The 25,042-nt window shown below is 45.0% G+C and overlaps 1 protein-coding gene and 1 long non-coding RNA gene across 4 annotated transcripts in view; one reads left to right on the forward strand and one right to left on the reverse strand.

The window, feature by feature from the left end:
* The window catches only part of GLRA1 (glycine receptor alpha 1), a 99,433-nt gene that overhangs the window by 57,841 nt on the left and 16,550 nt on the right, over positions 1-25,042 (reverse strand). Inside the window, exon 2 of the mRNA XM_008255290.5 lies at positions 3,994-4,121. Coding sequence (XP_008253512.1) covers positions 3,994-4,121 — 128 coding nt within the window. The remainder of the gene's footprint in view (positions 1-3,993; positions 4,122-25,042) is intronic.
* LOC138850198 (uncharacterized) overlaps positions 1-25,042 on the forward strand; it is a 359,276-nt gene that overhangs the window by 30,246 nt on the left and 303,988 nt on the right. The gene's annotated exons all lie outside the window — the stretch shown is intronic.

Genomic DNA, 25,042 nt, shown 5'->3' on the forward strand with positions numbered 1-25,042 from the left:
GACCTAGGCAGTCACTCTCAGCTCCAGCGGCTTGAGATTTCCTTCTGGAAGCCACGCCTTTGGACTTCAGGGTCAGAGGATTTCGGGGCTGGAAGGTCACTTGATTAAGTATGCCCCCAACGGATGTGCCAACAGAGCCGTGTGCCATAAGTCTCCTGGTGTCCTTGTTAAGTTGCAATTGGCTTGGTCCAGCCCTGCGCTCGGTGAGCCCAGATCTCTGGAGATGAGCCCAGCACCTGCTGTTGAAGGAGCTGCATGGGTGATTCTCACGTATATCCAGGGCTGGGGACCGCTGCTGCAGGACAGCTCGCCGTTCAAGGTGGAGGGACCTGAGCGCTCAACTATTTCATCCTGAGCAGCCCTTTCTGTAGTTACATAGCTCTGTCTGTTAAGAGCATTTTTCCTTATGCTGAGCAGAAATCTGCTTCCTTGTCAGTCCACCTAAGCAAAATCCCGTGCAGTTTATCCACTCTCTTCACCTTGTAGCTAGGTTTTTCTTTTTCTTTTTTAGCCTCATGCCATTAAGATGCCCTGAAGTCACTAGCTGTGCCTTGAAAGGACACACCCGGAGTGCCCACCCAGGCCCTGCACGTATCTGGCACCGTGTCTCTCATAGGAATCAGATCCTGCCTTATTTGTTTGTGAGGGCCCCAGCCCAGACAACCCCGTGGGGAGGTGCGGTTCATTGAAATAAATCTAAAAATTATCCTCAAGAAAATTACAATCTGGCTGCCTTTGGCAGCAGGATAATGTATGTATTTCATTAAATATTAAAGTTTAATTTTGCCTTTGTGTATGTGTTTGCATTGGGTTGTGCTCCTGACCCTGGGAGCCATGGAAATAGGCAAAGCCTTAAAGGAGACACAGAATATGAGAACTGTAAAGGCCTTGTCTCTGTGGATCATTTTCAGGTATGGAAACAGAGGCCCCGATAGAGTGAGTGATGTGTTCTTGGTAACACCAATCAGGTGACGAGGGGGAGGACTAGAATCCAATTTTAACTTTATGTTTACTACAGTTTGTATTGCCGGTGGCCCTGCAGACCATGCCTGCTGTTTCTGGCCAGCCCTCAGGAGGGTCAGACACAGGAAGTTCCTGGGCTTCCGAAGGCCGCTAAGAGGCCAGTCACTGGGTGGAGGTTTCACGCCGCGGAGATCCTTGTGCTGGGACACAGGGGCCCTGGTCTGCGTGGCCTTTTCAGGAGCTCTCTGGTTTCTGCAGGGCTTTGGGGGGTCTTATTTGTGCCAGGAGGGACACGTGGAAGGGATCGCAAGGCTAAGGAGCAGACAGCCTGCCCTGCCAGGATTTCGGGTCTCGCTGGAGGAGAGGGTAGAGAAACCTTCTTCCAAGCTCCTGGGGTGGGGTTCTAGGAAGCTGCACCTCTCTCCAAGTCAAGAGACTTCCATAAGCAGGGTTGAGAAGGGCCTGAGAGAGGTTCTGGATTTGGGTTCAAGTGGTCTGAGTAATGTTCCCAGAATAGGAATGCAGAGGGCCCCCACTCAGTGGTCAGGGAAAAATGTTTTAAAAAACATGTCTCCCGGGCCAGCGCTGTGGCTCACTAGGCTAATCCTCTGCCTGCGGCGCCGGCACCCCCGGTTCTAGTCCCGGTTGGGGCGCCGGATTCTGTCCCGGTTGCCCCTCTTCCAGGCCATCTCTCTGCTGTGGCCAGGGAAGGCAGTGGAGGATGGCCCAAGTCCTTGGGCCCTGCATCCCATGGGAGACCAGGAGAAGTACCTGGCTCCTGCCATTGGATCAGCACAGTGCCCCGGCTGCAGTGCACCGGCCACAGCGGCCATTGGAGGGTGAACCAACGGCAAAGGAAGACCTTTCTCTCTGTCTCTCACTGTCCACTCTGCCTGTCAAAAAAAAAGTCTCCCGCTACTTAAGTAAGTAAATAAATGGTGAATAAGTGAGCAAATAAATCACTAACCTTACATAAAAAAATGCAGTCAGATTTGCTAGATTAAATTGCTGGTCTTGACCATGTATGACTGGGGAGTCACTTAACTGAGAACACTTGCTGGCTCATTGGTTGATTCATTTATTTGTTTCCCACGTACCAAGGATGGTGGTATGCACAAAGGATAGCTGCTCAAACAGGAGCTCTGGATGCACCTGGTATGCAGCAGATGGGAATCCTTCCTGTATCTGAAAGGATACCTTTCTCTAGGATGGAGTTCTGAGTGCAGCCACCAGGGGGCGTAGAGTACTGAAGTGCCTACAATCTGGGACGGGGGTGGAGGGAGGTGGGGACAGAGGATGCAACCTGATGGCCAGGGGCCATTACCAGTTCTTGTGTGTCTTTCATCTGCCCGATAGTGCTTTTAAAAGACGTGGTTTAGTTGCCAGTTTGGAAGATAGCATACAAACTTCCAGACTGAAGTCTTGTCTTGAAAGGGCAGGTCTGCGTTCTTCCCGGCAACCAAGGTAGGACCTGAGTTTTCTAGGCCCTATCCTGCTTCCTTTATGTGCCGCCCCTGTCTGAACCCTCTGGATATTTGAGCTTGCAACTCTGGAGAAGGCTTGGGCTCAGTTTTTTGTGACAACAGTCTTGGTCCTGACTTCGCTGTCCTTGGGGAAACCAAGGTTATGCTAACAGTGCTTCATCAGCAAGGTGCAGGGCAAGTGAAGGAGCCTTGGGGTAAACACAGGTGGGAGGGGAGCTCAGACACCTCCCTTAGTGTGTCTCCCAGGTCATTTTCTATTTGCAGAGCTATGTGGAAAGAACACTCTGGAGAGAGGATCTGGAGAATTGGGAGCAAAGTGAGCAAATATTAGGGAGCTGTTACCAGCTGTCACATCCTTTTCTTGGTCTTGGACTGGAGCCAAAGGAACAGTTAAGGGCGTCTGGAATCAAGAGTTGATCAGGAAGCTAGCTGCAGGTCCTAGGAATAAGATGTTTCTGCAGGGGTACTAGGAGGAAGGTCGGAGTGTGCAGATCCTTAAGATGGCACCTGCAAAATTCTGCTCAGCAGCCTGAGCTGGTTGTACCCTTCTAAGGCACTGGTAAACAAAGGGAATTGTTTCTTCTTGCTATAGACATTAAGGTCCCCTAGGACTATGAAAGCAAAGGGAACCTTTTCAGATCACCTGGCCTAGGGTTTGTAAATTGGCAATCTGCAGGGCAGGTCTGGGTCAAAAGCCTGCTTGGTGTGGACGCAGCATGTGTTAGGAATTAGGAGTTGCGTGGAGATTTTGGTTTGTGGCTGCTGTGCAGCATTGGATGGTCTGGCATCATGGGACACATTCCTGTTGGTGACTCCAGGTTAGGACTTAAGAGAGTCTGCCGCCTTCAGGGCAGCCCGCACCTCGGTTTCTCCCCAGTTGTTGCTCCTCCCTATTGTCTTATTCATGGCTCACCTCACTCTTCTAAGTTACCTACCTAGTCCTGGTAGGCATTTGAATGTGTGACTCTGATTCATGCGAGAAACTTCCAAATCTATTTGGTAATCCACGGTAAGTTTGCAGCAGAGGAATTTTAGCTGGAAGCCCCTTATCTAAGACAAACAAAAGTGGAACTGCTTGGGGAGAAGCAGTGGTGAGCTTAGTTGTGTTTTGCCTTCTGTTGCTCTCTCTCAGGGCACCTAGTGGAAGGCCTAAAGCTCCAGGAAGTGTGTGTTTACAACTTTAGGTGGAGCCAGCTCCATGCCCACAGAAATGAGGAAACCAAAGGCCAGGGAAAGGGGAGAGGCTTATCCAAGCTCAGATAACCTGAACTTGAACTTCAATCCGTTTCTCTGTGTTCTGTGTTTATCCCCTATCACATAGTGGTGGCAGACAGATTTGAATCCACTCACTGACTCCTGGCAGCCAGATGTACTGTTCGGTGGCTTCTCTGAGGCTTTGTCGGGGGTTAGTGGGAGAGAAGACTGAGCTGCTGAGAGTTAGGGGATTCGAACCACATATTTGCCACTTGCCTACAATGTTAAGCTTCTTGCCTCTCTAAGCTGGCAAAGCGTTTCCCTGTGGGTCTGGAGGGAACGTTTCCCCTACCTTTAAAATTGGGCCTGATTCTGGCATCGTATCCAGATGTTCTCCCCATTAGCTTATCCAGGAAATCCGAGGGTGACATCGGCTTGGGCGCAGAGCGGGCAGCTTCAGCCTCCTTAGAAGCAGCGAGACTAAGGGAGAGAGGAAAGCAAAGGGTTAATTAATGATCAGCCCGCGTGGAACAGGGTGTTCTTAGTTCTGGAAGTGGGTAATGATGAGGTCCCAGGGCCTCTTCTGAGTTGTTCCCAAGCCCAGATTTCAGCCAGCTGAGGTCCTGGCAGCAGCAGCCACATGTCTGATTGATGCTGACAAACCGCGAGCTCTTGAGGGCAACCTCGCTGGGACCTGGAGCAGTCCCACTGACTGCTGGGTTTCCCTGGGAGGGGGAGTGATGGGTTAACCTGGTAGGCCTAGACCTGAGTTTCAGGTCCCTGCACTCCCCTAGGTCCAGGGAATGACATGGCCAGAAGAGGACTTAGAGATCAAGTACTCCAGCTCTTCCCCCAGGTTTATCTTCAGAACAGGAGTCACTAATTTTTAAAATCTCCAAAGTCAAGTACATTTTTTACATTAAAAAAATTTAACTGATACATAAAATTGTGCATATTTATAATGTACGTGTGATGAATTAATATGTGTATACATTGTGTAATATTCAAATCAGGGTAAATATCTCTTCAAACACTTATCTCTTTATGGTGAAAACATTCAAAATCCTATCTTTCAGCTTCGTTTTAAAGTGTTTCTTTTTTTTTTTAATTTTTGACAGGCAGAGTGGACAGTGTCTAGAGAGAGACAGAGAGAAAGGTCTTCCTTTTTGCCGTTGGTTCACCCTCCAATGGCCGCTGTGGCCAGCGCACTGTGCTGATCCGAAGGCAGGAGCCAGGTGCTTCTCCTGGTCTCCCATGGGGTTCAGGACCCAAGCACTTGGGCCATCCTCCACTGCCTTCCCAGGCCACAGCAGAGAGCTGGCCTGGAAGAGGGGCAACCGGGACAGAATCTGGCGCCCCGACCAGGACTAGAACCTGGGGTGCCGGCGCCACAAGGTGGAGGATTAGCCTATTGAGTCACGGCGTCGGCTAAAGTGTTTATTTTCAAAAGGCAGAGTAAAGAAAGTGAGATTGAGAAGGGGAGGGGGAGAGATTGATTGATTGATTGATTTTTCTATCCTGCTTGTTCCATCCCCTGGTGCCTGCAGCAGCCGGGGCTGGACCAGGCCAACACCAGGAGGCTGAAACTCCATCCAGGGTTTCCCACGTGGATGGCACTCTAATACAGGATGGGGCTGTCCCAAAGGGCAGCTTCACTCTTTGTGCCATGATGCCTGTTCTGGCTTTATTTTATCAAAAAACTTGCGTATATTATTACCTGTCATCAATAGATACTGTACAATAGAACACCATTATTTCTTACTCCTACCTATACTTTATCCATTTGTCAACCTTTTCTCAGTTCTCCTTTGCCCCTATTTTCCCCAGCCTCTGGTAACCACCACTCTACTCTTAACTTCTATGAAATCATCTTTTTTTTTTTTTTTCAGATTCCACATATGCATGAGCTCATTCTGTATTTGTCTTTCCTTGCCTGACTTATTTTGCTGAAAGTAATGACTTCCAGTTCCATCCATGTTGTTGCAAATGACAGAATTTCATCCCATTCATGACTGAATGGTGTGTGTGTGTGGGTATGTGTATCACATTTTCTTTGTCCATTCATCAGTAGTTGGATACTTGGGTCGTTTTCATTGCTTGGCTATTATGAATGGTTTTGCAATAAACCTGGGAGTGCAGATGCATCTTAGATGGACTGACTTATTTCTTTGGATATTTACCTACTAGTGGGTTAGTGGGTCATAGGATAGTTCTATTTTTAACTTTTTGAGGGCACACAAATTTAACTAAGCATCTTTACCTCAGGTCGTCTTACAACTTTTTACAAGCTAATATGCTTATGTTTATGGGACCTCTATTTTACGATGAAACACACACTTTAGAAAACATGCATTTGGAAAAATTGGGGCCTAGCTACGGTTAGGGGCCAGTATTGATTACAGAATAAATTAGTGGTAGCCTGCCTTTTTGTATCAAGCATTCGGTGATTTGAAATCAAGCTTCTGGGGGTGCTTCACCCCGTTTCCATCCCTGCCTCCTGCCCTCCCTCTGCCACCCCATTCACTAGATTGGTTTCATGTCCTCATTCGCACCATAGCACGAATCAGTAATGTTCAAGAACAGTGACCTTCTACCTGCCAACCCTCAGTGTGCAGGTTTTCACGAGTCAAGATCAGAGGCTTAAGGGTTGATGAACAATGTTCATTTGAGTTGCTTTGGGCAACTGAGCTTGCCTAGACCTGAGATTATACCCAGAAAATAGCTGGGAGCTATGTTTGGCCTTGTCTGGCTTGTGGGGCTAGAATGGTGGAGGAAGTACATGGATAGATGTGTGCATGTGTGTATGAGATGCGGACTCCTGTACACTAGGCAGGGAGAACATGGTATTCCCCAAAGGTTTGCACTCGCCCTTTCCTGTTCCTTACTGCCTCTGGTTTCCTCAGTTGTAACTGTTTCAGTTACCTCCTTTAATGGTTGACTCTCTAATCTGTGTTTCCACTCTGACCTCTCTTTAAAACCTTTGGAAACACCTGCAGGCCATGTCTTTCCTAACGCCTGTACCAATTCATATCCCAAACCACACTCCACAGCTCCTTTCCCACACTTGTTTTCCATGTCACAGTTTTCCTGGATGACACCGATTTATTCCTACTCTCTGGGCTTAGTACTCTAGGGACTTTCTTTCTTTCTTTCTTTCTTTTTTTTTTTTTTTTGGACAGGCAGAGTGGACAGTGAGAGAGAGAAAGGTCCTCCCTTTTCCATTGGTTCACCCTCCAATGGCCGCTGCGGCTGGTGTGCTGCGGCCAGCGCACTGCGCTGCTCCGAAGGCAGGAGCTTCTCCTGGTCTCGTGCAGGACCCAAGCATGTGGGCCATCCTCCACTGCACTCCCTGGCCACAGCAGAGAGCTGGCCTGGAAGAGGGGCAACCGGGACAGAATCCGATGCTCTGACCGGGACTAGAACCCAGTGTGCTGGCGTCGCAAGGCGGAGGATTAGCCTAGTGAGCCGCAGCGCGGGCCCTCTAGGGACTTTCTAGTTCCTGTGTCTACCTCTCACTCGCCTTCCCTCTGCAGATCCCATCAAGTCATGGGCCGTGCCACCTGTTAATATAGTTAATTTGTGTTTCAAGTGTAGGAGTCATGGTCGTTTTATTTATTGTTGGTTGGTTGGTTCTTTTTAATCTCCCACTGTGTCTCCCATGGTGTCTCCAACTTAATTGGTGCTCAGTAATCACACAGTGAATGAATGAATGAATAATATACTGTTTTAATTAATCAAGTATCCTGGCTAGTAGGAAGTTTTCATAAATATTTATATATGGATTAGCAATTTTAAAATAATTAGACTATTAGTCACAGTAATGAAAAATGGTGAAAGCAATCCAGAAGCCTCTGGGGATTTAGGAGATGTTCTGGGATTACATAGTCTTGGTCAGTAATCGCAGGATCCCTCATTCATATCCTGAAGAGCTACTTTTCATGGACAGGATTAGGAACCCATCTACTTCTTTCTATGTGTATGTGTGATTATGGATGCTGTCAATCTGTGTGATGGGGGAGGTGTCTGGGTAGGAGGTGTCTGTGTCTACAAATGGATGTGTGCCAGGATTAGGCTGTCCATGGGAGTGTTTGTGCATGTACAGTGTGTTGTGCTGTATAGATTTTTATGTGCAGTATGTGAATACTCCTGTTCATATGGAAGTGTGTTGATAAGCATGCATGCCATGTAATGGGCATTTTTGTACATGTATGTGTAGGTGCACATGGGGTATAGGATGTGAATGTATCAAATGCCATCACAGATGTATGTCTAGGATGTGATTTGCACTGAGATATGATACTGCAAAAGATGGAAAAGAGCAGATGATTTGGAATTGATTATGTCTTAGTCATTATTTAACTGTGTCAGCTTGGGAAAGTTCCTTAATCTGTCTACACTTCAGTTTCCTCATCCATCAAATGAGTATTATATGAGGAGTAAGCATGGAGGTTATAGAGGTGAAAAAGAAAATTACCTTTGAGAAACAGCTGGCACTTGATCCATTATCTTCCCTTTGTGTGCTTTCTGTCTGTCTGTCTGTCTGTCTCTGTGTGTGTGTGTGTGAAGCAGTTCAGAGCCAGTCTGGGGCTTCTTGTCTCACACTGCTTTCAGGTGCACCGTGGGCCAGCATGGCTGGGAAGCCTCCCCAGATGCCTTCCAAGGTCCACAGTGGGTACCACAGTGCCAGCCTTGTCTCCCTCAGCACCAGACTTGCGGCTGCTGCACTACTTTGGTGAGAGCCAAGGGGACCACAGGCATGCAACTGGTGATTCACAATTTTTCTGCTGCTCTAATTCACTCTTGTATACTTTCTAGGAGTGGTGGTTATGAACTTTCATGAGCTCCTGTTCTGTCTTCAAATCCTCCTCTCTGATAATAAGCTTTTGCAGCGTAGTACTCCTGGCCAGCAGTTAGTAGAGCACAGGGCCTCTGTTGGCCCTTAGGCCTCTTTCTGAAGCCTGAATCTATTAGGCAATAGGGTGGGAGGATGAATTCACCCCAAATTATCCCAAACCATTTGCCATTAGCATAGCATGTGAGATAATCCTGGAATCCTCCCCAAAGCTGAGCAGTTCTCTGGCTATTCTAGTTGGTGCCTCTGCTGCAGGGTATCTGCAGTCTGGTAACCTGGACACTGGATCACTTAAAACCCTAGCGCTGGACTGAATGGAAGTAGTAATGACTCAGGCCTTAGGTCGCATAGCACCTTCATGAGAGAAGGGATTAGAACTCCACCTTTTCAGTATTGACACACCCACAGGATACAAATCATAGGAATTGTGAGGAGTATAAGTCAAGAAAATTTCAACTTGTGTCTGACTTCCAATGATACTATCAATACATCTTTGGGTTTATCACAAGTTAAAATGGAGAAGAAATAGTCGTGAATGGTTGCATAATGTTGTTTTGTCAATTCACAGTAGAATTCTTGATATTCTGAGATTCTGTAGCCTCTCCCGTATATTATTTTTCAGTGCTTTTCTGGGCATCATTTTTATAATTTGACCCTGTTTGTATACCACTTCTGTTATTATTAATTTTTTTCATCAAATTGCCTTACTTCTTCTAAACTCTTTAAAAAGGTAACTGTGTATTTCACCATTTATGAATGGAGAACTACAGTGAAAACAAAAAGAGAGGAATTTAAAATTTTAGTTCTCTGCTGCCGCCTGCCAAGCTTGAGAATTGCCCTAAGTTGCAAAGAAAGATCAGCAAGTGTTAGCGACGTACTTAGACCTAACAAAGACTTTCATCCCTTCCTGTCCAAGCCTGAAAGTCCCCTAATTCTTTTCCAAATACAAAGGCTCCACTTTAATGCCAAAATAGCCATGCCCCTCCACTTGATAATCCTTGGGCATTTCTGTCTATATTTAGACAGTACAATTTGCACAGGATTATTCCAAGTCCTCCTCGGCCCCTCCCCACATAGTGAATCTGCTCTGTGCATCTGTGTAGAGTAAATATGCATCCAGGATCTCTTGACGCCTATTTGAAACCATGACCTCTGCCTTCGGTGCACTTAAGCTTTTGGTGTGAACTGTGAGCTACTGGGCAGAGAAGCTGGGGGTGAACCTGAGAAATGAAACATGAAATTGTTAGGATTTTCTGGCCTTATAGAAGTATTTGGAAATGATGCAAATTGGTTCAGGGATTACTGAAATATCAGATTCAGTTTGGACAGGTTTGATTCTTAGCCATTTTCAGAAAGAGGGCGAGGTCTGCTGGGACCTGGGTTTTTCTGTCTCTCGTTGAGATGTATTGTGTTAGATGTGCCACCTGGACAGAGTATTAGACTGTCCATTACCTTGCAGTCAGAGCATTTGCCACTCTAAGAGCCATTGGTACCTAGAAGACCTTAGTTGTATCTCTTGATGGTGGAGCCAATGGAAAGATTTAAGGTCGAGTTCAGCAGAGGGGATGGAGAGAGGGATATAATGGAGTAGGGGCTGTGACCTTTGCTAAGTCACTTCTCTTCTTGATTTTTAGTTTCCCCAAATATAAAATGAGGGGATTAAGATAATATCTAAGAGCCCTCCAGCCCTCAGCCATTATTTTATGGGCTGTAATGTATTTTTTCTCTCTCTTGTTTTTTCTTTTTCTTTTTTTTTTTCTTTCTTTTTTTTTTTTTTTTTTTTTTTTACATTTCGTCCATGTGGTCTTGGGATCCAAATTTGTCTGGGCTCCTTTGGGGAAATGTGACTGTGTTTACATCTTGGTTCTTCCTCATCCAGTCTGAAGATTTCTCTCCAATGGCCTAAACTGTCTCTAAAGAACTTATTGGAAGAGAGGCCAAATCAATGCACAGACTGTCATTCTCCAGTTGCAACAACACTTGGATATAGGGAATCAATATGGAGTTGCCAATCTGAATTTCAAATGAATTCAAGTTGTCAACGGAACTGGGGAGAAACAATTTCTGCTACACTTTGCATGGCACCACATTCCCCAGAGTCACTCTGAGTTCACAGAGTAGGGATCTATCCAAATGTTTCCTCTCCCTAGACAGTTTGCCATGGATGGGAAGTCCAGTGGGTCAGACTGGGAAAAGGAGGTAAGGGGGAGAGAGAAGAGCAGATGGGTGTCTCAGAGGCTGAGGATAAGCAAGGGGAAGACTTGCAGGGCTGGAGAAGGACATTACAGGTGCAGATGGTGAAAGGGAGTAGGAGGAGGGAGAGAAAGAGGAAGGAGCACAGTGGATGTGCTTGGGCATGGCCAGCACTGTAATGAGAAGTTCAGTGAGTGCAGAGGGAAAGCCACCCAATTGCATTTGGTGGGAGGGTGGTGGGAGTTTCAAAAGGCTTTGTAGTGAAAATGACTTTTACAGTAAAACTCCAAGGTTGGGTATGGCGTTGGCTTGAGGAAGTGATGGAGGAAGAGCTTTATGTAGAGGAGATGGTGTAGGTTGTCGCTCCCCGTCTTCGTGGAGGAACGACACTAAACCCTGCCTAGGCTTCCTATCCGAGTCACGGCACCATTATGTCGCTCCCCGTCTTCGTGGAGGAACGACACTAAACCCTGCCTAGGCTTCCTATCCGAGTCACGGCACCATTATGTCGCTCCCCGTCTTCGTGGAGGAACGACACTAAACCCTGCCTAGGCTTCCTATCCGAGTCACGGCACCATTATGTCGCTCCCCGTCTTCGTGGAGGAACGACACAGGACCCTGCGCTGTTCTTTTGTCTGCTCGGCCCTCCCCGGGTTTGCTGCTGGTTCTTCCCGGGTTGGCTACTGTCCCTTCCACCTCCGTGGAAGGGCGGTTCCCCCTGGCCACTTTCCCCACTTCCACAGGGGAGCGGCACTCCGCCGGCCGGCTCTCTCGGGGGCTGCACAGGTGTTCCCCTTAGATGTTCCCCTTAGATGTTCCTGGTGCATGCCGTCTCTCTCCTCCTTTATAGTCCTCCTCTGCCAATCCCAACTCGGCTGCCCACACGCCGAGTACGCTGCTCTCCTCCAATCAGGAGCAGGATCAGCTCCTGGAGGTCATCACTCAAGTTGGCAAAGGCAGCTGCGTAGAAGCTGTTTTCTCCTCTCCCAGTGCCATATTGTGGGAAAGCAGATGCATAGAATAAGTCTTAATTCCAGTAACTTAGTCTAGTCCGAGTTGCTCCCCACATAGGTAAAGTCTAGAGGGGAGGGAGTACTTGGAGAAGTGGTGTAAGTTTAGTGCCTATAGCAGGGAGGGAAGAACAGAGGAAGGGAAGCAGGAATCAGAAAAAAGATTAGATCTACAGAGAGGAGAGAGTACGGAAAATAAGAGATGAGGATATACCATTTGAATCTACGGGATTGAGAGTTGGAGAAACTAGACTCCATCTGTGTCCTTATGGTGAGTCTGAAATTTAGGGGTAGATTATCCTTCCCCAATTCATACACAGTATAAATCATCCATCTGATTGGAAATCTTCAAATAGTGGGTGTCTTTGGTTTCCAGGCAACTCATTCCCTAACTTGAGTGTCGATGCAATTCAACTGGTGATTACTGTTCAGGGAAGGGTACTGGGGCTGAACCAGCAGATGAGAGTGCCAAGGTGCTGTACTGTGGGTAGTGGGTTTTTTATTTTAATGGGGGTATAATAATTGCACATATTTTTAGTAAACTGTGAAAATTTGGTGTATGTAAACACTGATAAGATCAAATCAGAGTAGTTGGCATTTCCATCTCCTTAAATATTGATAATTTTTCAAAAAAAGATTTATTTATTTATTTGAAAGGCAGAGCTGCAGAGAGAGAGAGGTCTTCCATCCACTGGTTCACTCCCCAGATGGCCACAACAGCTGGAGATGTGCTGATCCAAAGCCAAGAGCCAGGAGCTTCTTCCCAGTCTCTCATGGGTCCAGGGGCCCAAGGACTTGGGCCATCTTATACTGCTTCCCCAGGCCATAGCAGAGAGCTGGATTGGAATTGGGCCCGATCCTTTCTTCATGTTGGGAGCCTTTGAATCCTCTCTTGATGTGGCCTTTCTGATTTCTATAAACCTTGATCTAAAATCCTATAATCCCCATGATTCATTAGGCAACCACTGCATACGTAAAGCATGTAGGAGAGGTGCAGGTACATCACTTCTGCCAGAAAAAGCACCCAATGCATAGGCTTTGTGTTCCTGGTGGTCAGTGCCTGATGTGTAGCAGTAATGCATAATCCTTTGCTGATAAAAGGCATTTGTTCTCCAGTTTTTTATTGTTCAATGTATAGGACAGATTAGGTACTTTAGGAACTATAGTACGAAGTTGCCACCTGGCTTTTGTGGCAGAATTGTACTGCTGTGGTGGTTTAGAGGAGGAAGGCAGTATTTGGAGATAGGGCTGGGGAGGGATTAATCAGAGAAATGTTCTGGGTTTTATTGATTTTAGCTTCTATGTACTTTGAGAGAGACCCAATGTTTGACAGTGTCCACATTGTACATTGGGGGGAAAAGCTTTCTTCTGTCCGTGTGCCTGTGGGCTCTCCTTGGGGAAATAATGGAGAAAGGTGAGGCAGGAGGAGGTGAGGTTGAGCCAGTCTTGACCTTCTGGGCTGAACCGGTTTCTTTTTTTTTCTTTTTTCTTTCTTTCTTTTTTTTTTTTTTTTTTAACAGGCAGAGTGGACAGTGAGAGAGGGAGAGAGGGAGAGAGGGAGAGAGAGAGAGAGAGAGGTCTTCCTTTTGCCGTTGGTTCACCCTCCAATGGCTGCCGCGGCCTGCGCGCTGCGGTCGGCGCACCACACCTATCTGAAGGTGGGAGCCAGGAGCCAGGTGCTTCTCCTGGTCTCCCATGGGGTGCAGGGCCCAAGCACTTGGGCCATCCTCCACTGCACTCCCTGGCCACAGCAGAGAGCTGGCCTGGAAGAGGGGCAACCGGGACAGAATCCGGCGTTCCGACCAGGACTAGAACCCGGTGTGCCGGCGCTGCTAGGTGGAGGATTAGCCTATTGAGCCGGGGCGCAGGCCTGAACCGGTTTCTTATCTCTGCTGTGCCACCAGGGGACTTTAGGTTCTTGTGCAGTATGGACCCTGCTGGTCGTCTTGAGCTTTGCCTGGGTCGCATCATCAATGCAACATCTGGCTTCCCCTGGCCAGCTGTGCAGTTCTGGTTTTTATTTGATTGCAATAAGGGGCTTAAGCTGCCTGGGGAGTGCCTTACATTTTTATTACTCTCACTTCATGATCTGCTAAGCACCCCTGGGAGCAGAATGTCACAGTTGGCATGCCCTGAGACCAAGTGTCCCGTGGTTTTCTGGAACAAGGCACCCTCTCCCCTGCCTGACAACATCCGCAGCATAGCTGCTTCCTGTCAGGAGGCCTTTTGTGGGTAAAAGGCACACATAGCCGAACCTGATTCTTTTCTGTTAGCAAGATAAAATCCTGGGTTCTTGGAGTTGGAAAGAACCTAGATATTTCTTCTGTCTCTGCTCCCACACCTGCCCCCATGGAAGTCTGATTCCCAACGGATCCTGGCTCTTATGTGCGCGCGTGCTCTCTGCCCCCCCCCCCCTTTTCCTTCCTCCCTCCCTCCTTCTCTCTCCTCAATTTGAATCTGTTCCTCAGGATCACCTTGCATCCACTAACTCCCCTGCTCCATTTTATGTACCCCAACAGAGCTGGTCCAGCAGTAGAATGAGATGAATGAGCTGCCTAATACAGTTTAAGGATGTGCTCACTCTCAGGGCTGTGTAAGTACCAATTCTGTTCCTACAGGGACCTGAGAGTGGGTGCCTCCTTAAATTTCCTGACTCATTTGCCTTACCCTATCCTGGACCTTGTCTATAGCATCCTGGTCCCCAGTCCATCTAAGGTAGGATTTCTTGTAGATAATCAAGTATTCACCTGAACAGGAAGTCTCTGTCTCTTTTTATTTCCAAAAGCTTTGCTGGTTTTTGTTGTTGTTGTTGTTGTTTCATGGCAAGAAACAACATTCAGTACCTACTAATATGAGTGGGTCTCTAATATGCATATTGAAATATACAGTGTATATTTAATCTCATACTTCTTCCTCTGTGTGCATGTGTGTGTCAGGGTTGAAGTGCGGTGGTTCTTGACCTTCTGTAGTTGAAGCTTCACCTTCAGCGCTGTAACCTTTGTTTCTCTCAGGAGTTGGGAAATCAAAGTGTTACATAGCCAGGACCCTGAGAACATGATTTTCATAAGCTCCTTTCCAAGGTCTTAACAGACATGGTTTTCATGATGCCAAGAGCCTGGTACATGATCAGGGCTCAACAAATATTTGTTGAGCAGATAATACACACCTGGAAATCCAGAGGCAGCTTCATGTAGCTGTGTAGCCACTTGGAATCAGTGATATGATTTGGCTGGAGTCGAAAATGAAACAAACCAGAACTCTTAACTTTGGCCCTTTTTCATGCTCTCTGGGAAAAATCCAAGGCAGGAAAATAGGGGAGAGATCATCTGTCCATGCTTTTAGGAGCGTTCACGGCGCTTCCACAGAATGATGTGATCAGTCATTGCTGCCCCCTCTGTCGCTAATTAGGATTCAGCAACCGAACCATCTCATTGTGACCCGGTTGGACCTGCATGTTTGGCTTGTGAAAATGTCCCTGTGCCTCGGACCTTCAGTGCCATTCTGTAGTCTGGTCCCGCGGTGAAGGGACTCTTGGCTTAGGCCTGTGGGCATCAAGTAGCCGCCTGGATGAGTTGTAATGTGAGGAGCCCGGGCAGTCTTCAGAGGCTTGGGTGCTGGAGAACAGGCCTACGGGGTCTATGCTGCTGGAGTAAAAGCTGTCTGCAGGCCATGCAGCCTGTGTCATCAGCATGCAGCCCACGAGTGGACAGGAGAGCAAATGGCTCTCATTACTTTCCATGCAGCTTTCCTTTTAATCAGATAAATCTCACTAGAGAAATGCGTTTTTGCAGAGAAGGGAGCTCAGGGCTTCTGGGCAAGAAGTTCTGAGAAAAAAAAGATTGCATTGATCAGTAGGGATTGGTCACTGGAGGTTGCAAAGGCCTTGGTATTTACTCTGGGCTGCATACTTTCCATGTGGTGCTGTGTTTAATCTTCTGAACGATTTTTGAAGACAACATCATTACTCCCATTTTACAGACAGGGAAACTGGCTTTTTCACTTTCAGAAATGTAGCCAAGGTCTTGCAGTTCGTTAGTAAAAAGCCCCCGGGTCATCTGGTATGTATGGCCCACACCATTAACCACTAGACTCTATTGAGTCTTCCAAGGGCTAATGATTTGCAAAATCCCTGTGAGGAGTTGCTCTGGCTCATGAAGTAAGTGTTTCCGCGACTCTTTGGCATTACAGGTAAAAAATCTAGACTGCTGAGAATTAGAAAGAGTGGGGTGAGAGTAATTTGATGCCTTGCATGCATCTAACACCTGGAGTGTATATGGCACTTCCAAGGCCATCGCTGCGGTTGATCTTCCCACCGTCCCAGGGAGAGCTCCTCCAGGCGATGACCCTGGGGTCCACTGAAAAGACCTTGGCTGGCGGAGTGGTCACACGACAGGGAGTCTTCAGATCTGGCCTAGGGTCTCTTCTGCTTGATTCTTTGGCTGTTCCCAACAGCCAGTGAAGGGATGACTGAAGTAACGCGGAGCACTGAGTAAATCATCTTGGTCAGAATTTCCCTGTGGTCCACTTGCCTTCACTTTACCCTTCGCAGTCTCAGTTCACTCGTCTTTAAAATACTACCTGCGTTTACCAACTCCAGGAGTTGTTTGAATGATGAAAGATCATTGTGTTTTTATAGATGCTGTGGAAATAAACTTTGATTTGTTAAGTCAGCCAGTTTTTTAGGCATTAGTTACTTTGAAGTAAGGATCATTTCATTTGACACAGCATTAGTTTATTATTTTGTGTGTTTACTTAGAATTATGGAGTGCTAGCTATGTGTCGGAGTACTAGGTGCTAGAACAGATTATGATTAAGAGATAATAACAACCAAACATTGTTGGGTGTTTATAAAGTACAAGGCATTATACGAAGAGTTTGATTTGCAATATTTAATCTTCAAAATAACTCTATCAGTTGGGTATCATTACCTCTACTTTACTGCTGGGTAAGCTGAGGCTCTTATCAAGGTTTACCTGATCTCACAGACATCTTTTGTACCTACACCAGTGATGAAAATACAGAAGCCATTGCTTTCTGGGAGCTCTCAAACTACAGAGAAACCTATGTGAAAACAAATATATGCTTGAATATCTGAGTTTACTAGAAAAAAAATCACTTTTCTCTCCCAAATCTATTACTTCAAACCTATAGTTGCAACACACACACACAAAAATCCAAGTTGAAATAAACCCATAGGATATGCATTAGCAAAATCTTACTAGCTATCCAAGAAAAAACAAATGTTCAATGGAGCAGAACTTGGATATATATGGTCTTCAAACATTCAAATAAAACTATGACTCTGTGGTAGATGTTTCACTTAGTGGTTAAGGCACCTACATCCCATATCAGAGTGCCTGGGTTCAAGTCCTGGTTTGGCTGTCAGTTACAACTTTCTGGTAATGCTGAGACACAGTAGGTGATGGTTGAAGAAAGTGGGTCCCTGCCACCCATAAGTCAGTTCCTGATTTCTCCTCCACCATTGTAGGCATTTTGGAGTGAACCAGAGGATGAGAACTTTCTCTCTCTCTCTCTCAAATAATAATAGTAAAATAATAACAAAATAAAAAAATAGAAAAGACAATGACTCAAATGATGTTCAAATAATAAGTAGTCCTTACTAGGAAATGAAGAGATGATATTAAATTTTGTAAGGAGCAACATGAATTAAAATCTGTAGGTGCCTTTAATGAGCTAAAAGATGGATTTCAGATAGTATAATCTCTCAGTTCACCTACTGTGGGAGGGTTTAGCTGAAGTGGGTATTTGTATGTAAACACACTTGTAGAGAGCTTCATAGCTCTGACAATGCTCTCTAAATAAGCCCTTGGAGATTGCCAGGAATCTCCAGGTCGGAGTCAGAGCAGCAGCTATGCTCAAGGGGGTGGAATTTCTTTGTGTTGCTCTGCAGGTTCCAAAGTCTTAGGGAAGAAGTGAGCAGAAGAATCATAGAATTATGGGAACTGGTCATCTTGTGCATGAAAATAGCAAAGATTTCTAAGACCATCTGCTTTGAATTAAAAACTGCATATTGCAACCTTGCAAGAACAGTAGGGACTGTCATCTGCATTTTATAGATGAGGAAACCAACTTGGAGATTAATGAATAATAGCAGTGGTTACTAAAGATCAAACACTTTCTGAGTGCAATGCACAGAGCTAAGAAGTTTTGTCTATGCTTTCTAGTTCTTTGGACCACTCAAAGAAGCAACAGCCATTTTCTTTTCCATTTTTCAGATGAGAAAACCGAAGCTTGGAGAGGTTGACTGACTTAATCAAAATGGCCAAGCTGATACACAAATCTAATTGAGGTGTAATTTCAGCGTCAGTCGTAGAGCAACTGTTCAAATCTGCTAAAACCGTTCTCTCAACCCAAATGCTTGCCTGCATTGTTTTAAGTTCCTACAGCCTAATTTCTATCCACAATATTTTCCTAGGAGAATTTGGAAGTGGTAGTGACAGCCTGGTGAGAATTATTGAGACAGAAGAAAGACTGACGGATGAGAGAGGGATAGAGTGCTGTGCACAGTGCCAATCTGCTTTCAGGGTAGAGGATCTTAAGTCTTTCTTTTCCTCTTTTTATGTTTTTCAGAATTTCTTTTACTTATTTGAAAGGCAGAATTACAGAAGGGCGAAGAGAAAGAGAAAGAACTTCCATCTGCTAGTTCATTCTCCAAATGACTGCAACAGCCAGAACTGTGCCGTGCTGGAGCCAATAACCCCAAGCTTCTCCTGAGTCTCCCATGGGGGTACAGAGGCCAAAACACTTGGGCCATCCTCCACTGCTTTCCCAGGCACATTGGCAGGGAGCTGGATTGGAAGTGGAACAACCAGGACTCAAATTGGCCCCTCATATGGGATGCTGGCGCCACGGCCAGTGGCTTAACTCACTATGCTACAATGCCTGCCCCTTTTTCCCTCTTGCAGTTACTTTCCTTTCTGTCTCATACCTTCATGATGCTTCCTCAGGGTCACGTCTTGTAGCTCACTGAAGTATCGAGTGGGGGCTTGTAGCTGACACTGCCTCCTGCGTCTTGTTGCATGTCTCAGAGACAGAGGGAGGCAACTCAAGGAATGGGACAAATTATGGCTGTGGAGTCAGAAATCCTGGGTTTGATTTCTACCTGTTGTGATTTCTCTCTCACATGGTCTTGGACAAGTCCTTCACTATATGAGTGCACTTAAAAAAAACCTCATGGAGGGGCCAACACTGTGGCCTAGTGGGTTAAGCCTCCACCTGCAGTGCTGGCATCCCATTTGGGCACTGGTTCAAGATCCGGCTGTTCCAATTCTGATCCAGCTCTGCTATGGCCTGGGAAAGCAATAGAAGATGGTCCACATCCTTGGGCCCCTGCACCCTCGTGGGAGACCTGGAAGAGTCTCCTGGCTCCTGGCTTCAGATTGGCGCAGCTCCGGCAGTTGCAAACAGTTGGGGAGTGAGTCAGCAGATGGGAGACCTCTCTCTCTCTCTCTGCCTCTCCTTTTCTCTCTGTGTAACTCGGACTTTCAAATAAATAAATCTTTAAATATAAAGCTCATGGAAAACAGATTCAAAAGATATGTTTATGAGAGGGTATTTGGGACATCAGTTTAGGTGATACATGGGACACCCACCTCTCAGATTGGACTGCCTGGGTTTGAGTCTCCACTCCTCTCCTGATTGCAGTTTTCTACCAACACAGACTCTGGGAAGCAGCAGGTGATGGCTTAAGGAGTGTGGTCCCTGTCACTCATGTGTGTTATCTGCACTGAGTTCTTGGCTCCTGCTTTGACCTGGCCCAATCCTATTGTGGGCATTTGGGGAATGAACACATAGACAGGTGATCTCTGTCTCTGTCTATTTAGTCTTTCTAATATAAAGAAGAGATGTTTATTTTGTTAGAAAATTTTGAAATCCATGCATCATGTTTTTATAATAGGCATTTTCCATGAACTTGTTGGAGAGCCATTGTATATGTGGATTTTGAAAATTTTTTTGCACCAAAATAAACTTAGCTTTTAGTTTCACTATTTATGAGGTTTTTGAAGTACCCATATATATATGTAAGCATCATCTTCATCATTCATAAAGTATAGAAACCTACTGTTATGACTTATAAATTACTGTTTGAAATCATGTTGAGGAAAGAAACTACAATAATAAGAAATACAAATAAGATACTACACAAATAACAACTCATGTTTTGGTTGAAGTCGGACATGCTCCAGGGTTAGCCACAAGGACTCTGGCATCAAATCCAGGCTCTGACATTTGCTAGTTATGTGACGATGGACAAGTTACTCACCCTGTCTTTGATTCTGCATCTGTCAAATGTGGATAATAGTAATTGCTGTTCTGATGACTGGATAAAGAAATTGTGGTGTATCTGTATGATGAAATGCTACTCAGTCATAAAGAGAATGAAATCCTGTCTTTCACAACAAAATGGATGCAGTTGGAGACCATTTTGTTTGGTGAATTAAACCAGTCCCCCAAAGACAAATACTGTGTTTTTCCTGATTTGTGGTTTCCCCAATTGTGGTAACTAGTATACAGTGTATACAAAATGTAATGTGTATGAGTGAAATTGACATTTTGAGTTTTGATTATTGTTTATAGTCCTTGTCTATACTCTGGAGGAACAGTGGTTTTTCTACTTACTACTTGTTGAATTCTTTATTTAATTAAGGTTAAGCTTGTGATTATAAAGTAAATTGGAAGGATGTCATTGTAAGAATTAGAAGGAAAATAAAGGAAGGAGGAGGGAGGGGGGAGCAAGAGAGGGAAGGTGGGGTGGGAAGTATTATTACACTGTCAAAACTGTGTATATGAAATACATGAAATTCGTTTCCTTTATATAAATAACAAAGTTAAAAACATAGTAGTTGCTATTCATCAGATCATTGTGAAGAGCAGAGACCTTGGGAAGTACTGACTTTGGTCCTTGCACATTGTAAACATTGAATACATTTTGTACTGATTCAGAGTCGGTTGATCTAGGCTGTGTGATGGGGCAAGAACTTCTAGAGGCTTCTTTGTGCTTGATATTGGAATGTGAAGGTGTAAGGGCCACCTGCTCTCATACCTGGGAGGATGCCATAGCACTCCCAGGTAATTCTTCTGTTGTGCTCTTAGCAATTTGTCTGTTAGGTAGTAAATTAATAGCATTACTTTGGCATAAATCAATAAGATTAAGATGATCTGATGGTAGCAAAATATTAACTGAGGTTGCACAGATGGAACCTATCCAGTGACAGAAACCTGAGCTTCATAAGCTGGCTCGCTGCCTTCAGAACTGATCATTTCAACCCTTTAAAAAATAATAAATGTATAGCAGTAAAACACATGTTAGTTCATAAACAAAATTAAGAAATAAAACCCACCTGAAGGCCTCATGGTCTATAATACCTATATGGACATATTAGTAAATTTCCCCCTCTGTAGATTATAATCAATTTTGTTTTTTTTTAAATTCAAAATGCACATTTTCTCTTGTCATTAAAGCTTTAGAAACATAATTTTAAATGACTACCAGTATAAAATTGTATTGGTATTCATTTAGCTACTCCCCTATTGATGGACATTTATATTACTTTCAACTTTTAACTATTATAAATTATGCTGTAAAAAATCCCCTCAACATCCACTCTGGACAGGGTCTAGAAACAAAATTGCTGAGTCAAAGGAGCGGAAATATCTCTGAGGCAGAAGGGCTGTGCCAGTGTGAGGGAGCCCCTCCTCTTCCCCCAGGACTGGCAACTTAGCTGAAAATTGAAAATTAATTCTTCATAAGGCAGAGTCTGTGAGGTAGGGCTGAAGATAATGGTGAGTAAAGAGAAAGTTTGGAAGAGAGGGAACTGCTTCTAGTTACTTTTCTCCATTGACCCATCTTGTCTATAACATCATAGAGGTGGGCATGTGCTGCAGAGGAGGGTGGTGGGGTCTTTGGGACGGGTTGTTCATGAGCCCGGCCTTGCTCGGTGCTCGGTATTTCCTCCTCTGTTAAATTACCCTGCCTGCATCACATTCAATTTTTTTTTTTTTATCCCTGAAAATACCTATACTTAGTAAGCATGCCACAAACGTTTGAAATGGTCATGGTGAACTCAAATTTGATTATGTTGTTTTATTAGATGTGAGATCTTGGGCAAGTCACTGACTCCTTCAAATACAGTTCCTTATTGGGAAAATAAAGGCGGTAATAGAGCTACTTCCCAGGATTGGTGGGGTTAGAGGAGATAATTTATGTCAAGTGCTGACTGCCGTGCCACATAATCATTTACCGTGAGAGCCATTATTACAGATGAAACCAAAATTCAAGTTTCTGTTCCAAAGGTTCAAATTGTCTTCTTACAATTTTATGCCATCCTAGGTCGAACAATAATTCTGAAGAACCTCAGAAAAATCCAGAGACTAAAAGAGACAGGAATAGCAAAAAATACTGGCTGTACTTCACATCTTGGCTAATTTATTGTATTCAGTTGTAGGTCCTGCATTTTAAGAGGGACATTAATAGGCTGGAATGGGTCCAGAGAAGAACAACTGGGCTGGTAAACAAACTTGAAATTGACCTATAAGGAATAATTAAAGACTCTGTGGATATTTGGCTCAGAGAAAACTCAGGCAGAAGGTATCAGTCTGTTGGGCTGTTGTGAGCAAGAGGGACTCAACTTGATAAAGCAATATTGTCAAGTATTTTTTTATTTTCCAGGCACTGAGCTAAGCTCTTTGCAAATATCATTTCTTTTTCCTTCTCCAAAGCACTCTAGGGAAATGCTACATATATGTATTCCTTTTTACAGATGAAGTTACTGAGTGAGGCACAATGGTAGAAGTGATTTCATTGAGAGTTGCATGGCCAGTAGGGGACACGGTCAGAATGGAACCGTATCTTTGTAATTCCACAGGTTGAATACCTTCCACAGCCCGTGGACGTGTCCAGATGAAGGTGGGTGGGAGTTTCAGAGACGGAAGTGCCTGCCTGGCACAAGTAAGGAAAGAATATTCAGACCATGAGAGCTACCATCCGGCAGTGGAAAAGGCTGCCTGAGTAGACAGTGGTTTTATTGTCACCCTCAGCGTTCAAATAGAGGCTGAATGTCTAAGTGTAGGTTGCTGTATGGATGACAGCTGAAGGGTGAGCTGACATTCTGACTTAGCTAATTTGTGTGTTCTTCAAAGTTGCCTAACCTTTGTGAACTTCAGTTTCTTAACTGATCACTTGAAGTTTTTAATTTTAGAATTGTTGGGAAGGATTAAAACATACAGATTAGTTGCTTGACCAAGAACTTGATGTATAGAAATCGCTCATCATGTATGAAGTCAATAATTATCTATGATCTTTCTGTTTTCATCTGTGGCTCTCATTGATAAGGTGACGCTGTCTACTCATTTCTTTGTAGAGGTCAGATTTGGAGAGGTCATCTCTGGAGTGGGTATGTTGCCTCACTATTTATTTATTTATTTTTAAAGATTTTATTTAAGCTATAGGAGTTTCATGTATCTCATACATACAAATTTAGGAGCATAGTGATACTTCCTACCATTTCCGCCCTGTTGCCCACACTCCAACCCTTCTTCCTCCTCCCTTTCCTATTCCCACTCTTAATTTTTACAAAGATGTATTTTCAGTTTACTTCAGACTCATAAGGTTAACCCCACACTAAGTAAAGAATTCAACAGATAGCATGAAGAAAAAAAACCCGCTGTTCCTCAACAGTAGAGACAAGGGCTGTAAACAGTCTTTGAATCTCAAGATGTCCCTTTCACTCCAATATGTTACAGTTTAGCTACTCTATTAGTTACTCCAGATCAGGGAAAACATATGGCATCTTCTTGGGACTGGCTTATTTCACAAAGTAAATGGTTTGTTGCCTCACTTCTGCAGAGGCAAGTACCTGCTAGTTTCCATCTCTTGGGGCAAGCAACAGGTTAGGACTTTAAACCAAGGGCAGTGGAATAAACAGAAGGAAGGACATTTAGACTAAAATGTTGAGCAACAGAGCAGATGCTGTTGGGATCACCATGTTGACCAGATATCAGATGGATTTGAAGAGCCTGCTATGTGCCTAACACTGTGCTGTGAGGGTTAAGAGATACCCACCAGGTGGAGGCATTGTCTTTGTCTTCCAGGGTATCAAGGCCTGGAACTGCTAAGAAAACTGAAAAGATTGGCTACTAGGGCTGAATGTCATTCGGTGCTGGATCTTTTGTCTTGGATGTTAGCTCTTGGGGTTGGGGAAGGGTTTTCAGTGTTAAGGTTGGTGGGGGGGGATGGAGAAGATGAACATGGAAGATGTTTTCCCGGCTGGGATTTTCTCCTGTTGAGGGTTCTCAGGATTTGTTGTAGCAGGCACAGTGCAGTCATGTTGTTTCTCTCAGCACATTCCCAAGGACCAGCCCCTCCCCAGCCTGGGAATATGGCCGTCATTGTTGTCTGTTGTCGGGCCTTAAGGAGGAGGGGCTGGGCCTCTGAGGGCCCTCCAAGCAGCCTTCCTTTCCAGGCTTCAAAAACACAGCCCCATCCTTCCTCTTCCCAGGGCCCCCTTCTGTGGGCATCAGCCACAGATCCCACCAGAGGGAGACATGCAGTTGGCTTTTCTTGTAGGAATTTCTGATGTGAGGATCCTTTCTCTCTTTCAACAAGATGAGCAGATCCCCTCTGCCTTGGAAAATGCCTTTGCTCCTTTCTCCTCACTTCCTCCTCTTTCCATCATCTCTCTTTAGTCTTCGTTTCTTCCCTCCTACATTTCCTTCTCTTTCTGGTTCCTCCACCTTCTCCCTTTTTCTCTGTTTCTGAATCCTAGGATGATGCAATTGAGAGAGCTCTTAAGAGCCACCTAAACCAGTCCACTCATCCATTGCACAGATGACAATGCTGTGGTCCACAGTGGGCCATGCCCCTCCCTCTTTACTACTCCGCTTCTCTGCTCGTGTGCCTTTCCCATGTGAAACTTTCTCTACTGCTGATGAAGGATGTCTTTGAATGTGGATTGGCAAGGTGACCTGAAAGGGTCCCAGGTAGGTAAGATTTCTACCTTAGTCTCTTCATACCCAAACAGGTATAACAATAGTGCTTACTTCATGGAGTTGCTATAAATGTGAAATAGTGAATGCAATAGGGCTTTTAAAAATGTTGCTGGGATATAGTATTCTCTAAACACATGGTATTTGCTAATATGATTCATTATAAATTTTATTATTTAGAAGAACTGCTGACCAAAAGGTAGAAGGTTAGCAATCACAGATGTCATTTTAATGTAAGAAGGGACTAGAAAACTAGACAGCTCAGACAGGTACTGCCTGGAAAATTAGACAAAGGATGACCTGGTCCCAATTGTGCTCTGCCTACTGAATATGCCCACTTT

Source organism: Oryctolagus cuniculus, chromosome 6 (assembly GCF_051225735.1).
Source record: "Oryctolagus cuniculus isolate XC-2025 breed Fujian yellow rabbit chromosome 6, ASM5122573v1, whole genome shotgun sequence".
NCBI classification, from domain to species: Eukaryota; Metazoa; Chordata; class Mammalia; order Lagomorpha; family Leporidae; genus Oryctolagus; species Oryctolagus cuniculus.